This window comes from Aquarana catesbeiana, linkage group LG04 (assembly GCF_042186555.1).
Source record: "Aquarana catesbeiana isolate 2022-GZ linkage group LG04, ASM4218655v1, whole genome shotgun sequence".
NCBI lineage: Eukaryota > Metazoa > Chordata > Amphibia > Anura > Ranidae > Aquarana > Aquarana catesbeiana.
This window is the reverse complement of record NC_133327.1, coordinates 456825336-456842138: the sequence shown is the minus strand read 5'-3', so window position 1 is coordinate 456842138 and position 16803 is coordinate 456825336. Positions and strand designations below refer to the sequence as shown.

General features: G+C 43.4%; 1 protein-coding gene across 2 annotated transcripts in view; it reads left to right on the top strand.

The window, feature by feature from the left end:
• LYST (lysosomal trafficking regulator) overlaps positions 1-16803 on the top strand; it is a 556505-nt gene that overhangs the window by 239841 nt on the left and 299861 nt on the right. For both annotated transcript variants that reach the window (XM_073627506.1, XM_073627507.1), the window contains 2 exons: positions 11281-11430; positions 14211-14348. In XM_073627506.1, coding sequence (XP_073483607.1) covers positions 11281-11430; positions 14211-14348 — 288 coding nt within the window. The remainder of the gene's footprint in view (positions 1-11280; positions 11431-14210; positions 14349-16803) is intronic.

The window sequence follows — 16803 nt, the reverse complement described above, 5'->3', positions numbered from 1 at the left end:
TTCTACTGTTTAGTCCTGATGGCTGTAGGATATAATGTGAATTAACACGAACACATCCACATATGTGCGGGTGTATATTCTCTATATTCCCATTTTGATAGAATGATATCATACACAATCTGGGTAAACCAGGTTGTATACAGATTACATAAAGATATGAACATACACAAATATATGAAACGCTGTATATGTATATAACACATACAGCATCATAGATGTAAGGAATTCAATGAACTGGTTTCGCATAGATATACATAATTCACATCTGTGGTTCCTTATCCAATATAGAGACTACTAACAATCAGAACATATAGAAGTACCGGCGAACCATAGACTTAATACTTATGATTGGTCTAGAAAAGCGTTGATATCTATTTCGACATTTAGCCCTGAAGGGGCAAATGTCTGTAGCTCATATGCCCAGAACATCTCCAGACGGGACACCCCCCTTATTTTGGCACCCCCTCTCCATGGTGGTGTATATTTGTCTATAATGATAAACTGTGATCCATCAGGATTTCCACCATGGAATTCTTTATAATGCCTCGGGACCGTATGTTTAGGGTCTCTGCTTTTAATTAGGGCGATATGTTCCCCCACTCTGATTGAAAATGTCCTGGTGGTACGGCCTATATATTGTTTATGGCAGGGACAGGTGATGAGATACACTATATATTTGGTGCTGCACGTGCAGAATGATTTTATCATGTATCTCCTTCCCGTCGCCATGGAGGTGAACTCGGTCACTTTACGCGTCCTCACAGCATTATGCTGACATACAACACACTTCCTGCATGGAAAAAAGCCAGTCCAATCGTGAAAGAAAGATGGACGGGTAGGGGCTTTTTGGACCTACAGATAGAGATAGTAAACAAACAATTTAGATTTAGCACATATTTTAAACCTACAGACCATAATGGTTTCATTCCTGTAGACAGTTGTCATCATGTCTCATGGCTGAATGCGGTTCCGCGAAGTCAGTTCTTGAGACTTCGTCGGAATTGCACGGATACAGAGGTATTTCTTGAACAAGCCAAAATCCTAAAAATTTGATTCCTAGACAAGGGTTATGATACCAATAGCCTGGATTATGAAATCCAAAGAGCCACCAATATAGATAGGAAATCTCTACTGGAAGTTAAACCTGAGAGAGAGCCTGACGGGAAGTTTAGGTGGGCCATGTTGACGGCTTTTTCAACACAGCATAGACAAATCAAAAATATTATGAGGAGGCATTGGGGCGTCCTTAAACAAGATAATATTCTGGGCCCACTTATCCCAGAAGAAGCTAAGGTTATCTTTAAGGGTGTACCCTCAATACAGGGTCGGATAGCCCCTAACATCATTAATGCCCCTACCCGTCCATCTTTCTTTCACGATTGGACTGGCTTTTTTCCATGCAGGAAGTGTGTTGTATGTCAGCATAATGCTGTGAGGACGCGTAAAGTGACCGAGTTCACCTCCATGGCGACGGGAAGGAGATACACGATAAAATCATTCTGCACGTGCAGCACCAAATATATAGTGTATCTCATCACCTGTCCCTGCCATAAACAATATATAGGCCGTACCACCAGGACATTTTCAATCAGAGTGGGGGAACATATCGCCCTAATTAAAAGCAGAGACCCTAAACATACGGTCCCGAGGCATTATAAAGAATTCCATGGTGGAAATCCTGATGGATCACAGTTTATCATTATAGACAAATATACACCACCATGGAGAGGGGGTGCCAAAATAAGGGGGGTGTCCCGTCTGGAGATGTTCTGGGCATATGAGCTACAGACATTTGCCCCTTCAGGGCTAAATGTCGAAATAGATATCAACGCTTTTCTAGACCAATCATAAGTATTAAGTCTATGGTTCGCCGGTACTTCTATATGTTCTGATTGTTAGTAGTCTCTATATTGGATAAGGAACCACAGATGTGAATTATGTATATCTATGCGAATCCAGTTCATTGAATTCCTTACATCTATGATGCTGTATGTGTTATATACATATACAGCGTTTCATATATTTGTGTATGTTCATATCTTTATGTAATCTGTATACAACCTGGTTTACCCAGATTGTGTATGATATCATTCTATCAAAATGGGAATATAGAGAATATACACCCGCACATATGTGGATGTGTTCGTGTTAATTCACATTATATCCTACAGCCATCAGGACTAAACAGTAGAAGTGCTTTAACATGTATTTTTACGAACGTAATAACCAAAGTTTTGCTCATAAGCAAATATAAAAAATATATGTGTATCCCTTATGAGCAATTACGTCGATACATCTTTGAACGTGTGAAGCTACACTTGCCATTAGTATGACGCGCGGTGGAACGCAAGCTTCCGGTTAACTTACTAGAACTGGAATGCAAGCCATTCCAGATCGAGGCTCGTCTCTATGTGCTTTCGCACTGAGAGCTTCCGGCTAACCACCGCTGGAATGCAAGCCAGTCTGGAACGAGGCTTGCATAAGCGTACTTCCGTTCCCGCGTCGTGACGTCACGACGTCATATTGCGGGATTCGCCGGGATTCGTCTCCGCACACACTAGGAGACATTTAACACTTTAAACAGCAGATACTAGCGGATATGCAATTTAAGATTATTCTTGTTACACTATTCTAATAGAGACCTCAATACTATTTGACTTATTGGGAATATTGGGCCACAACACTGGGAGGTGGAACGCATAGCACACCCATGAAATCGAGGCTCGGAACGCACGCGGGTCCGCCATCTTGGGCAACCCGGAAGTGCCAATCTACGGAATTGAATGGGCTGGATTCACATTATGAGGATTACAGTACCTATATTAGGGAGTCAGGCTGCAGTGGAGGGTACCCCTGGACGAAGTCTTGTTAGACGAAACGCGTCGGGAGGACTCCACTGCCGCCTTTTTATGTACAAGCGCTTTTTTATCATCTATAATGTAAGTTTATTTCTTTTTACAATAAAATACGTTGTTTTACGGTATCACACTATGTGGCCCTTTTTTAATCCTGTATGAGCCACATGTGGGGAGATCCATGGTTTCATTTGGAGAAGATACATCTTTGAGGCCCCCTGTGATCCCTTCATCTTCATGCTGTCAAGGTCTTCCCCCCATTGCCAGTGAGCAATAAAAGCCGGTTTGACCCTCACAGTATATACTGTTTTGGGTTCAAACCCTCCGGTAAGCCCCCATTTTTCATCGGTTGAGGGAAGTGCACATCTTTTAAGACACTGTGGTGCGAAGTTACAGAGTTGGTCCCTCCACGCACTATTCAACATATATACGTGGGACTACTTAGGAACCAGCTCTGCATTATCTTTTTAAGACTTTTATAATTATATGCTGATGATGGCACTTTATACATCACTCATAAGTGGTGATAAGTAGAGTCTCTATGTACACGGACTTTTATTTATATTGCACAAATTTTTTTCCAGTGATGGACATTTTTTCTGTGTTCTTCTTTCTATTCCAGTCAAATTGTATTTAGAGCATTAGCTCTTCACCTTATTAATTTGAGGGTGTTATTCTCAGTTAGCGCTACACGTTTTGGTTACCATTGATTTGGCAATTATTCTGTTTGCGGTGTTAGCGGCTTTCCATTTTGGAGCAAGCGCAATTTTACTACTGCTGTGGTTTTGGTGTTCTGCTGTTCCCTCACTTTTTGCCCTCCAAATGTCTTGCTCCCTCCAAAATGTCTGCATAAAGACAGACCTTTTATGCTGCTCTAAGTCATCTGGTGTCTCAGGGAGTCATAATCCTGGTTCCAGAGGGGGAGGAGTTAGGTTTCTACTTAAACATGTTCCTGGTTTCCAAATTGAGCAGAGACCTACCCCCATCATGGATCCAAAGTTTTGAAAACCACTTTGTTAGGGTTGAGACGTTCCATATGGATTTCTTCATGTCTACTGTGTTATCATTTCAGGGGACCTCATAGCTTTAGGGGAGGATGCTTAATTGCAAGTTCTCTTCTTTCTACCCCATTACTGCTTCATGCATTTTGCTGTGGGTCTGCAACACTTTAAATGTGTTTCTTAATCTTTGACCTGCCCTTGGCGCCTTTGGTATTCAGTAAGATGCTGGCCCCGGTCCTATCTATGCTCTATGCTGTGCTCTAAAGCAGTGGTTCTAGACCCTGTCCTCAAGTACCCCCAATACCATGTTTTGGGAATTTCTCCTAGATAAAATAGCTGTCTAAAATACCAAGCCATTGACTCTGTTTTAAAGCACCTGTGCAAGATAAAGGAAAACCTGCAAACATGGCCTTTTTGGGGGTACTTGAGGACAGGGTTGAGAACCACTGCTCTAAAGGAATCCATATTGTGTGGTACCTGGATGATCTCTTGCTGAAAGTTCAGTCAGTCTAAGTTTTGTCAGCCAACGTCCAGACGGTAGTGCAGACTCTGATGAGGTTCAGTTGGATCATTAATCCTCCTCTGCCTTGAAACTGACCCAATGGCTGGAGTAGCTGGGTCTGGTCTTGGACACAGCCTTAGAAAGGGTGTCCATTCCTCAAGAGAAGCTGTTGGCACTCTGATCCTAGGTTCAGACTTTTCTGTCCAAAAGTCCCCCCTCCATTTGCCTTTGTATGAGGGTTCTGGTTTATTTCGTGGACTCCTTTCATGCAATACTCTATACCCAGTTTCACCCTTGACCACTGCAGCTTAGCATCCTGGTGTCATGGGACAAGTGGAACTTCTCAAGTGCCTGTCTGAAAACACCACAATGTGCCTAACGTGGTGAATAACCAACCCTGCACTAGAAATGGGTGAATCCGTCCAGTAACCTGGAAAGTCCTCATGACAGATGTCAGCCTCTCGCCTTTTCTGTACAGAGGGTCTGTTCTTCTGAGGAAATGGGGCTACCCATCAACATCCTGGAACTCAGTGTGATTCACCTGTCCCTTTGCTGAACTCCTGCTATGGCCCCTGTTTAGGATCTAGTCTGGCAACGCCACAGCCGTGGCTTACATCAACCATTGGTGGGGGGGGCACAAAAAGTCACCCAGCTCTACAAGAAGCAGAGCTCATTTTTCCTTGGGCAGAACAGCCCATTCTTGCACTATCCGCCATGCATACTCCAGGGGTGGAAAATTAGACAGACTTTCTCAGTTGCTATCATCTGAATCCAAGGGAATGGAGGTGTTCCAGGAAATCTGTAATCGATGGGGAACACAGGACATGGACCTGCTGACATTGGTCTAGCCAAGGAGGGCATGATACGGGGACCTTCTCGACCTTCTCAGACTCTCCAAAGGCCCTCCCAGATTGTCCGTATCTTCTGTCTCAAGAACCAGTCCTGTAACCTGCTTAATAGTTGCTTGCTTTGACAGCCTTTAACGTCAACCTCACACAAAGTATACCATTGTACCTGGAAGGCCTATTTTGCCTGGCGAACCAGAACAAAAAAGAAAAAGAACCCATGGCACAGGCAGTGACTCTGTTAGCTGGAAATAGTAAAATACAGGACCTGTAAAGTAATAACCACCAGGGGGCATAAGGGACTGAAAAACAGCCCACGCAGTTACCTGAATGTAGCAAAATGTACAAATGGATATGTAAACAAGCAAGAAGATGTATCATCCTTAAGTGAAACTTATATTAAATATGATAGCACCGTATTAAAAATCAATGAGAAATATCATATTCCTGAGGTTAGTTAGTATACAGTGATTGTGAACAAAAACTAGTGGCCATGCTATCACCTTCTGTAGTGGCTTGACGAGCCAACGTCTAGAAAAACAAAAGAAAAAGAGGAGAGCAAACCAGCCTCATAGTGTAATAAACTTCATCAGTTTAGCCATGGATCAAATTGATAATATGCACTCACAAGTGATGAGCAGAATTGGCATGTAACAGAGCGAGGATCATTCTAAAGTGCAGAGCTTAGATCATCAGACTAAAACCCCCTGTGGAGGAGTGCACAGGAATTGTTGAAGCTGTGATGGATTCCGCTGCATTGGGTGAATGGCCATGTCTGTTCCCGATTGTGTTTGGCTTGTAAAGTATCATTGGAAACACATTTCTTGGAGTAGTAACCCCTCTTCATCAGTCTGCAGCAACTAGCCTCTGGGATACTAATATACTGGCTCTCACTAGTGCTAATAAGCTGCAGCTGAGCGTGACAGGCACATTGAATAAATAGAGCAGCATAAGGGAGCAGAGAGAGAACCGTGGATCAACTTATAAAATACAGAACTTAAGTGTTAATCAGTGGCCAAGTGGTAAGCACTTCCGCCTAGTAGCACTAGGATTATCAGTTCGAATCTCAACCATGACACTACCTGCCTAGAGTTTGCATCTGCCTGCGTAAGTTTCCTCCAAGTAGTCCGAGTTTCTCCCACACTCCAAAAACATGCTAAGTTGATTTGCTCTTGTTTAAATTGGCCCTAGTATGTGTACATACAGTGGGGATGGAAAGTATTCAGACCCCCTTAAATTTTTCACTCTTTGTTGTATTGCAGCCATTTGCTTAAATCATTTAAGTTTATTTTTTTTTCCACATTAATGTACACACAGCACCCCATATTGACAGAAAAACACAGAATTGTTGACATTTTTGCAGATTTATTAAAAAAGAAAAACTGAAATATCACATGGGCCTAAGTATTCAGACCCTTTGTTCAGTATTTAGTAGAAGCACCCTTTTGATCTAATACAGCCATGAGTCTTTTTGGGAAAGATGCAACAAGTTTTTCACACCTGGATTTGGGGATCCTCTGCCATTCCTCTTGCAGATCCTCTCCAGTTCTGTCAGGTTGGATGGTAAACGTTGGTGGACAGCCATTTTTAGGTCTATCCAGAGATGCTCAATTGGGTTTAAGTCAGGGGTCTGGCTGGGCCATTCAAGAACAGTCACGGAGTTGTTGTGAAGCCACTCCTTCGTTATTTTAGCTGTGTGCTTAGGGTCATTGTCTTGTTGGGAGGTAAACCTTCGGCCCAGTCTAAAGTCCTGAGCACTCTGGAGAAGGTTTTCGTCCAGGATATCCCTGTACTTGGCCGCATTCATCTTTCCCTCGATTGCAACCAGTAGTCCTGTCCCTGCAGCTGAAAAACACCCCCACAGCATGATGCTGCCACCACCATGCTTCACTGTTGGGACTGTATTGGACAGGTGATGAGCAGTGCCTGGTTTTCTTCACATACCGCTTAGAATTAAAGCCAAAAAGTTCTATCTTGGTCTCATCAGACTAGAAAAACTTATATCTCATCATCTTGGAGTTCTTTAGGGTTTTTTTTTTTTTTTTTTTTTTTTAGCAAACTCCATGCGGGCTTTCATGTGTCTTGCACTGAGGAGAGGCTTCCGTCGGGCCACTCTGCCATAAAGCCCCGACTGGTGGAGGGCTGCAGTGATGGTTGACTTTCTACAACTTTCTCCCATCTCCTGACTGCATCTCTGGAGCTCAGCCACAGTGATCTTTGGGTTCTTCTTTACCTCTCTCACCAAGGCTCTTCTCCCCCGATAGCTCAGTTTGGCTGGACGGCCAGCTCTAGGAAGGGTTCTGGTCACCCAAACGTCTTCCATTTAAGGATTATGGAGGCCACTGTGCTCTTAGGAACGTTAAGTGCAGTAGAAATATTTTTGTAAACTTGGCCAGATCTGTGCCTTGCCACAATTCTGTCTCTGAGCTCTTCAGGCAGTTCCTTTTGACCTCATGATTCTCATTTGCTCTGACATGCACTGTGAGCTGTAAGGTCTTATATAGACAGGTGTGTGGCTTTCCTAAGCAAGTCCAATCAGTATAATCAAACACAGCTGGACTTAAATGAACCATCTCAAGGATGATCAGAAGAAATGGACAGCACCTGAGTAAAATATGAGTGTCACAGCAAAGGGTCTGAATACTTAGGACCATATGATATTTCAGGTTTTTTTTTAATAAATCTGCAAAAATGTCAACAATTCTGTGTTTTTCTGTCAATATGGGGTGCTGTGTGTACATTAATGAAGAAAAAAATGAACCTAAATGATTTTAGCAAATGGCTGCAATATAACAGAGTGAAAAATTTAAGGGGGCCTGAATACTTTCCATCCCCACTGTATGAATGTGAGTTAGGCTCGATTCACACAGGGGCAACACGACTTCAACGCGACTTTGCAACGCGACTTCAACCCGACTTCAACACGACTTGTGGATCCGACTTTCAATGAACGGGGATCCGACTTGGATCCCCGCCACTGTGTTTGGTATGAATCTTTAGGGGGAACTCCGCGCCAAATTTTAAATAAAAATCCGGCATGGGTTCCCCCCCCAGGGGCATACCAGGCCCTTGGGTCCGGTATGGATCTTGAGGGGAACCCCCCTACGCCGAAAGGACGGCGTGGGGGGTCCCCCCAATCCATACCAGACCCTTATCCGAGCACGCAGCCCGGCCGGACAGGAATGGGGGTGGGGACGAGCGAGCGCCCCCCCCCCTCCTGAACCGTACCAGGCCGCATGCCCTCAACATGGGGGGGTTGGTGCCTTGGGGGAGGGGGGCGCGCTGCGGCCCCCCCACCCCAAAGCACCTTGTCCCCATGTTGATGAGGACAAGGGCCTCTTCCCGACAACCCTGGCCGTTGGTTGTCGGGGTCTGCGGGCGGGGGGGCTTATCGGAATCTGGGAGCCCCCTTTAATAAGGGGGCCCCCAGATCCCGGCCCCCCACCCTATGTGAATGAGTATGGGGTACATGGTACCCCTACCCATTCACCTAGGGGAAAAAAGCGTCAATAAAACAAACAGTACACAGGTTTTTAAAAATAATTTATTAGGCAGCTCCGGGATCTTCTTCCGACTTCGGGGGTCCTCTTCCGACTTCGGGGGTCTCTCCGCCGTCTCCTCCCGGTGTCCGCATCTTCTGCCGGCTCCTCCGCTATCTTCTGCAGCTCAATTGCTAGCGGTGGTCCGGACTTCTGCCTTCTTCTTTTCTTCCAGAGATGTTGACACAACGCTCTCTCCAGCTGGAATGGTCTCTGAACGCTCCGCAACGGACTTATATAGGCGGTGACCCCGCCCCCTTATGAGGTCACTGTCCCAGGGCATGCTGGGGCTGTGCCGTCATAAGGGGGCGTGGTCATCACCCGGTGACCACGCCTCCTAAAACGTCACAGACCCAGCATGCCCAGGGACTGTGACGGCATAAGGGGGCGGGGTCACCGCCTATATAAGTCCCTTGCAGAGCGCACAGAAACCATTCTGGCTGGGGAGAGCGTCGTGTCAACATCTCTGGAAGAGAAGAGGGAAGAAGATGATCCAGAGGTCCGGACCACCGCTGGCAAAAGAGCGCCAGAAGATGCGGACACCGGGAGAAGACGCTGGAGAGACCCCCGGAGTCGGAAGAAGATCCCGGAGCTGCCTAATAAATTATTTTAAATACCTGTGTACTGTGTTTTTTATTGACGCTTTTTTCCCCTAGGTGAATGGGTAGGGGTACCATGTACCCCATACTCATTCACATAGGGTGGGGGGCCGGGATCTGGGGGCCCCCTTATTAAAGGGGGCTCCCAGATTCCGATAAGCCCCCCGCCCGCAGACCCCGACAACCAACGGCCAGGGTTGTCGGGAAGAGGCCCTTGTCCTCATCAACATGGGGACAAGGTGCTTTGGGGTGGGGGGGGGCCGCAGCGCGCCCCCCTCCCCCAAGGCACCAACCCCCCATGTTGAGGGCATACGGCCTGGTACGGTTCAGGAGGGGGGGGCGCTCGCTCGTCCCCACCCCCATTCCTGTCCGGCCGGGCTGCGTGCTCGGATAAGGGTCTGGTATGGATTGGGGGGACCCCCCACGCCGTTTTTTCGGCGTAGGGGGTTCTCCTCAAGGTCCATACCAGACCCAAGGGCCTGGTATGCCCCTGGAGGGGGAACCCATGCCGGATTTTTATTTAAAATTTGGCGCGGAGTTCCCCTCAAGATCATTTGAGCACAAGTCGCATGCCGAAGTCGGATCATGCGAGACGGCGATCCGACTTCAATGACAGTCAATAGGCTGAAGTCGGATCAAAGTCGGATCAAAGTAGTACAGGGAGTACGCTCTGAAGTCGGAGCGACTTCAGTAGTGTCTATTAAGACGCTAGCGTTAACTCCCATTGAAACTATTTCTGGAGCGACTTGGGGCGACTTGAGGACGTACAAGTCGGATCCCAAGTCGCCCCAGTGTGAACCGAGCCTTAGGGACATGAGATTGTAAGCTCCTTGAGGGCACAGACTGATGTGCATATACAATATAAATGCAAAGCACTGCATAAATTGATGGAGCTTTTTAAGTACCTGTAATAAATAAAGTAAAAAACATTTTTTCCTAATTTAAGACTTCAGCTACATGCTGCTCAGTTGAAGCTTTAGAAGCCATAACCAGATCAGACTGAAGATTGCAGGAAAGCAAATACTCCTGCGCACAGGTGTGTTGATTAGGTAATCCAAAGGATCAGAGTGGACAGTAGCTTTCGGCCTTGCTGCTCTCCAGGATAAGGATATCCTAGTGATAGACATTCCTGCCTGGATTGTGACCTTCGAGTACTGGGCTCTGCTTGTCACTTTGCAGATCTGAGTGTACTGTGTGTTAACCGCAGAGCGATTTCCAGGTTAAGAGCCTTGGCCAGCAGTAGTTGGGACCTGGGTTCCAAAAACGTATTTGTGAGTAGGCTGCTTGGCCCAGTACTGGGTGCTACATCTGTATTAGGACTATTAAGTACCATTATTACTTAATATGTTGGTGTCCATGGAATGAGTTTGCTGAAGATTTAAGGACTGCATCACCTGGGTGGTGTGCGCTCTCCATGCTATGCTCCCACCTTTTCAGCATTGAGGTAGCCGTTTCTTGACTGTGCCGATTTCCGAGCAGAGCCAGAGCCGAGGGAGGACCCACAGGCTTTGGGAAGATGATGTTGCAGTGACAACGCATGTGCTTTTTCAAGTCATGCCTACTGAAATCTAGAGAAAGCAACTTGAAAAGGTGCATTGAACAGGCCGATACTTCCCCACCTTCGGCTCGTGTGTACAGGGCTTTAGTCTGTCAAACCTACTCTGGGTTCCTCAATTACAGATGTTACGGGTGGAGGGATATTAGATGAGTTTCCAGGGGACTACAAGCCATTTAATGTATGTGCAGGCACCATTCAGTGCTTGTATAGTAATGCAGAAGCCTGATGCAGTGTTTGGTTGCTGACAGGTTTGTTTTAAATGTGATTGGCAAATGTATTTGACATTTGGGCTTGATTCATATTTTTTTTTTTTTTGTCAAATATTTTAAATAACGGTAAAGTCTTTTATTTGCATGTTTAATTATTGTCCTTTTTTCACAGATCCTTCTGTATGGATGCACTGGTGATTGGTTGCTCAACATAAATGAAAATGGACAATTTATTCTTAAGTTTGATTCTACTGCTGTGATCAAAGACATTCAATTACTAGAACATTTGCTGTTAGATTGGAAAATTTGGTCAAAAGCAGAGGTATGCAAGCTTTAATTTTTGTTCCATCAAGGAAAATGTTCATTTTTTTTTTTTTTTTTTTTAAGTGTAAGAAGAAACCAATAATTTACTGTAGTGTATGCTACTCGGTTGCATTAAACAATTGATCAGTCATAATTGCACAATATTCCCATTGTTTGCAATTAACTGCTGTTACTTGCTAATTTTTAGCTTATACAGTATTAAATTTAACCAGCAGTTCCATTAGTTAAAAATGGATCTCTATTCTTTACAGTTAACTACAGACAATTTAAAGGGTAAGATCACCTTTGTACACTTTTTTTTTTTCTAAATTCCAGCTCCCCTATGCACCAATTTAGCATTCATGTACTTTTTTTGTAAAAATATTAAAGCTTTACATTAAATCTACAGTCACTTACTTTTCTTGTCCTAATCCACGTTTCCAGACATTTCCATTAGTAATTTCTTCTTCCTGATCAGACTTTAGGTCAATGACACAGGAAGAAGTTGACCAGCTGACCTCTTTGGCACACACCTGGCATCATCCACCCTCCCACTCCCAGCTGCACATTTTGTAAATGAAATGCAATCAATCAGTGATCACCCTTCTTACTACATACACAATATACAATCAGATTGCATAGTGTATGGCCATGTTTATCCCTTTCATGACTAAGCCTATTTTTGACATTTGGTGTTTACAAGTTAAAATCCGTATTTTTTGCTAGAAAATTACTTAGAGCCCCCAAACATTATATATATTTTTTTAGCAGAGACTCTAGAGAATAAAATGGTGATTGTTGCAATATTTTTTATCACACAGTATTTGTGCAGCCGTGTTTTAAACGCAACTTTTTGGGAAAAGGGACACTTTCATGAATTTTAAAAAAATCAAACAGTAAAGTTAGCCCAATTTTTTTGTATAATGTGAAAGATGATGTTACACCGAGTAAATAGATACCGAACATGTCACGCTTTATAATTGCACGCACTTGTGGAATGGCGACAAACTACGGTACATAAAAATCTCCATAAGCTACGCTTGAAATTTTTTTTACGGTTACTAGGTTAAAAAACACACAACCCACAAAACGCCAAAATGTCCCATTAACCACATGTAGTGCAGCCAATTGAAATCAATGGACTGCCCTATGCATCACAGGAAAAACGAGACACAAAATGTGCGCTCCCACTATACTAGATGTGAATGGGGCCTAAAAGTGAAATTGGTGCGATAACACAAGAACAACAAGGCTCCATTCACATCTGTGCGTTAACTTGAATTTCAGAAATGCGCTGCAGTAAAAAAACGCACCAAGCTCCGCTCTAAAACCAATTTCTGAAGCTTCTTTAGGGCGATTGCGGTGTGTAGGGCAGCCCATTCAGGTGGATGGGCTTGCCCTATGTGTGATGAATGAAAATGCTCCAAAACACCTCCCGACCTCGATAAAAAAAAAAAAAAAAAAAAAAAAAAACACGTGGGAATGCGAGTTCACACTGTGCAGAGTTGTGAATGAGGCTTGACAGCTGAGTGTTTCTGTCCACTCCCTTCTATGTATTTGTATAAAGATGACCATACACAATGCAATCTGATTGTGTATTTAGTGAGAAGGGTGATCACTGATTGCATTTCATTTAAAAAACCTGCACCTAGGAATGGGAGGGTGGATGATGCCGGGTGTGTGCTAATGAGGTCAGCTGGTCAACTCCTTTCTGTGTTATGACCTAAAGTCTGATCAGGAAGAAGGCATTACTAATAGAAATGTCTGGAAACGTGGATTAGGACAAGAAAAGTAAGTGTAGATTTAATGGAAAGCTTTGATATTTTTGCAAAAAAAAAGTACATGAATGCTATATTGGTGCAAAGGGGAGCTGGAATTTAGAAGAAAAAAGGTGTACAAAGGTGAACTTACCCTTTAATGCAATAAGGCTACTAATTTGCAAAAGCAGCCTAGACATATACACTGACGTTTGGAGGTGCCCTGTACAGCCTCCCATACTGTGTGTTTTAATATATATATCTATCAAAACTTCGGGTGGGTTACTGCCTTTTCTTTATCCTATTTTTTGACTGGAACAATGTCAGGGTGGACTCCCTGTCTTCCACCAATATCCATTTAAAAGATGACAAAGGGACACGTTCTCCAAATGCAATAAACTTTACTGTATCTTCAAATCATCAGGTATTGTCAAATCATGTAAATCAGCAACAGCAACTACCGTATACAGTTGCGAGCATCCCTGCTCTTCCTCAGGCTGTCTGGCATCAGTAGCCTGAGGAAGAGCAGGGATGCTCGCAAAGTTTATTGCATTTGGAGAATGTCCCTTTGTCATTATATATATATATATATATATATATATATATATATATATATATATATATATATATATATAATGTTTATGTGGCCATATACGTGTAAACCTAGAAGGCTTCTGCTTTGGTGATTACCTGTACGTTTGCTGTATTTCCCCAAACATGCCACTTTGACGCTTGGGGAAAAACATGCTTACATTAGTGTAGCTGCATAGAGCCTTTCACTTGTATGGGCAGCTGCACATGGTACCTGTGTTGAGTATTTAAATCTTGAACACTTAGCAGTATCCAGACATCTGTGTGCACGAGACCTAAACTTGGATTTTTCAAAAAGATTTGCAAACCTTTGATATACAGCTAGTCAAAATGATCACCAAGGTCCTCGGTGTACATGTGGTTTCTTTTTTCATAAATTGTATTTAATTATGTATCGTGAAGAGCAAAGTCAACTTATGTTGATTTTTTTTTTTTTTTCTTTTAACTTTAGGAAGGTGTCTGGGAAATGTTACTAACCTCATTACAGATACTTATCAGAGATAACCATCCACTTAAGGTGTTCAATATAAAGCAGTTCCTAAAAGCCAGAGTGGTACATCACTTCCTGCTTGCTTGTCAGATTCTTCAGGTAATTTGGACTATTTTTCTATATTCCTTCTCATAGACATTTTATCTATAAATTTGCAAAGCAAAATACATATGGAATAAGAAAAACGCAAATAAAACAAAGCTAAAGAAAAATATGTGGAAGTGAATACATGTACAGTGAGGGAAAAAAGTATTGATCCCCTGCTGATTTTGTACGTTTGCCCATTGACAAAGAAATGATCAGCCTATAATTTTAATGGTAGGTTTATTTTAACAGTGAGAGACTGAATAACTAAAAAAATACAGAAAAAGGCATTTCAAAAAGTTTTATAAATTGATTTGCATTTTAATGAATGAAATAAGTAGTTGACCCCTACGCAAAACATGACTTAGTACTTGTTGGCAAAATCCTTGTAGGCTATCAAAGTTCAGACCTTTCTTGTAGTTGGGCAAAAGGTTTGCACACCCACTCTTTGCACATCCTCTCATTAAGATTTCAAGGCTGACATTCAGCAACTCAAACCTTCAGCTCCCTCCACATATTTTCTTTGGCATTAAGATCTGCAGACTGGCTAGGCCACTCCTGGACCTTAATGTGCTTCTTCTTGAGCCACTCCTTTGTTGCCTTGCTCGTGATTTGTCATTTTCATACTGGAATACCCATCCACGACCCATTTTCAATGCCCTGGCTGAGGGAAGGAGGCTCTCGCCCAAAATATGACGGTGCATGGCCCCACCGTCCATCATCCCTTTTTGATGCGGTGAAATTGTCCTGTCCTCTTAGCAGAAAAATACCCCCAAAGCATAATGTTTCCACCTCCATGTTTGACGGTGGGGATAGTGTTCTTGGGGTCATGGACAGCATTCCTCCTCCTCCAAACACTACAAGTTGAGTTGATGCCAAAGAACTCGATTTTGGTCTCATCTGACCACAACGCTTTCACTCAGTTCTCCTCTGAATCATTCAGATGTTCATTAGCAAACTTGAGACGGGCTTGTGCATGTGCTTTTTTGAGCAGGGGGACCTTGTGGGCACTGCAGGATTTCAGTCCTTAATGGTGTAGTGTTACCAATTGTTTTCTTGACTATGGTCCCAGATGCCTTTTAGATCATTGACAAGTTCTCCAGTGTAGTTCTGGGCTTATTGCTCACTGTTCTCATGATCATTGAAACTCCACGAGGTGAGATCTTGCATTGAGCCCCAGATCAAGGGAGATTGACAGTTATTTTGTGTTTCTTCCATTTGCGAATAATCGCACCAACTGTTGTCACCTTCTCACTAAGCTGCTTGGCGATGGTCCTGTAGCCCATTCTATCCTTGTGTAGGTCTACAATCTTGTCCCTGACATCCTTGAACAGCTCATTGGTCTTGGCCATGGTGGAGAGATTGGAATCTGATTAATTGATTGCTTCTATGGACAGGTGTCTTTTATACAGGTAACAAGCTGAGATTAGGAGCACTCGCTTTAAGGGAGTGTTCCTAATCTCAGGTAGTTGCCTCTATAAAAGACACCTGGGAGACAGAAATGTTGTAGTAAAAAACACAATGGGGCGGGGTCCTGATGACCAGTATTGTTGGTCAATTCAGGTAACAGGCTCACCTAATAGGGTGGTGTTCCTTATCAAAACAGGAGAAGTTGTCAAAATAAAAGGGGAGTGGGAATAGGACCCAAGGTGTCCTTACCTTCAGTGAAGGAAAAGGAACAAACTGCGGTTTAACCTGATGTAACTTTATTAGAACAATTAGTAGAAAAAAATATTTATCATTGAAAGGAAAGCATAAACAATAGGAAATTGCACGTGGTAAAAACTGACAACGTTGTTACTTAAAAATGCATGCCCATGCACTCAGCCATATCCCAGTCATCCACACGTGTCAATCATCTCAAGTTATTAAGCGTGACTTAATATATAATGCTTTCATGTGTTTAGGCGAGGTGAGTTCTGGGAAACCTTGGTAGCACAAGTCGGTACCCGTATTGTGCTTAACCATGGACCTCCAGACTCCCTATATTCCTAAAGAGCTGCTGCATTAAGTCTTTACAATGTTGAAAAAAGCATTTGCTCATCACAGACAAATAAATGCAATTCTGGCTAGAAAGTATCCCTGCTAGTGAACAAAACAGGTTTGATTTCTGAGTGTAGCACTGTCAATCATAGAGATAGTAAAAAATGCAGCACGCTGTGATGTAAGCATGCAACTTGCGTCAAGGAGAAACAATAGATCCACAATAAGCCTGTTGGTCATTCAGCACCATGTTTCCATGAAACAATAAAGATAGCACCGCATATAAGTTGGATAGAAAAATATAGTCAGCTGAGTCATATCACAGAGCCTCAAAAAATGTTCAAGCTCTAATCCAGCAAGCGATCCAGTCCCCGCCGGATGAATTTCCAGGGCTCAGGGCAACATCTAAGCGACATCTGAACAATTTAAGCACTCCGTTTGAACATGTGACCCGGGTGATCCGTGCTGTTTGCTGACCATATTCCTA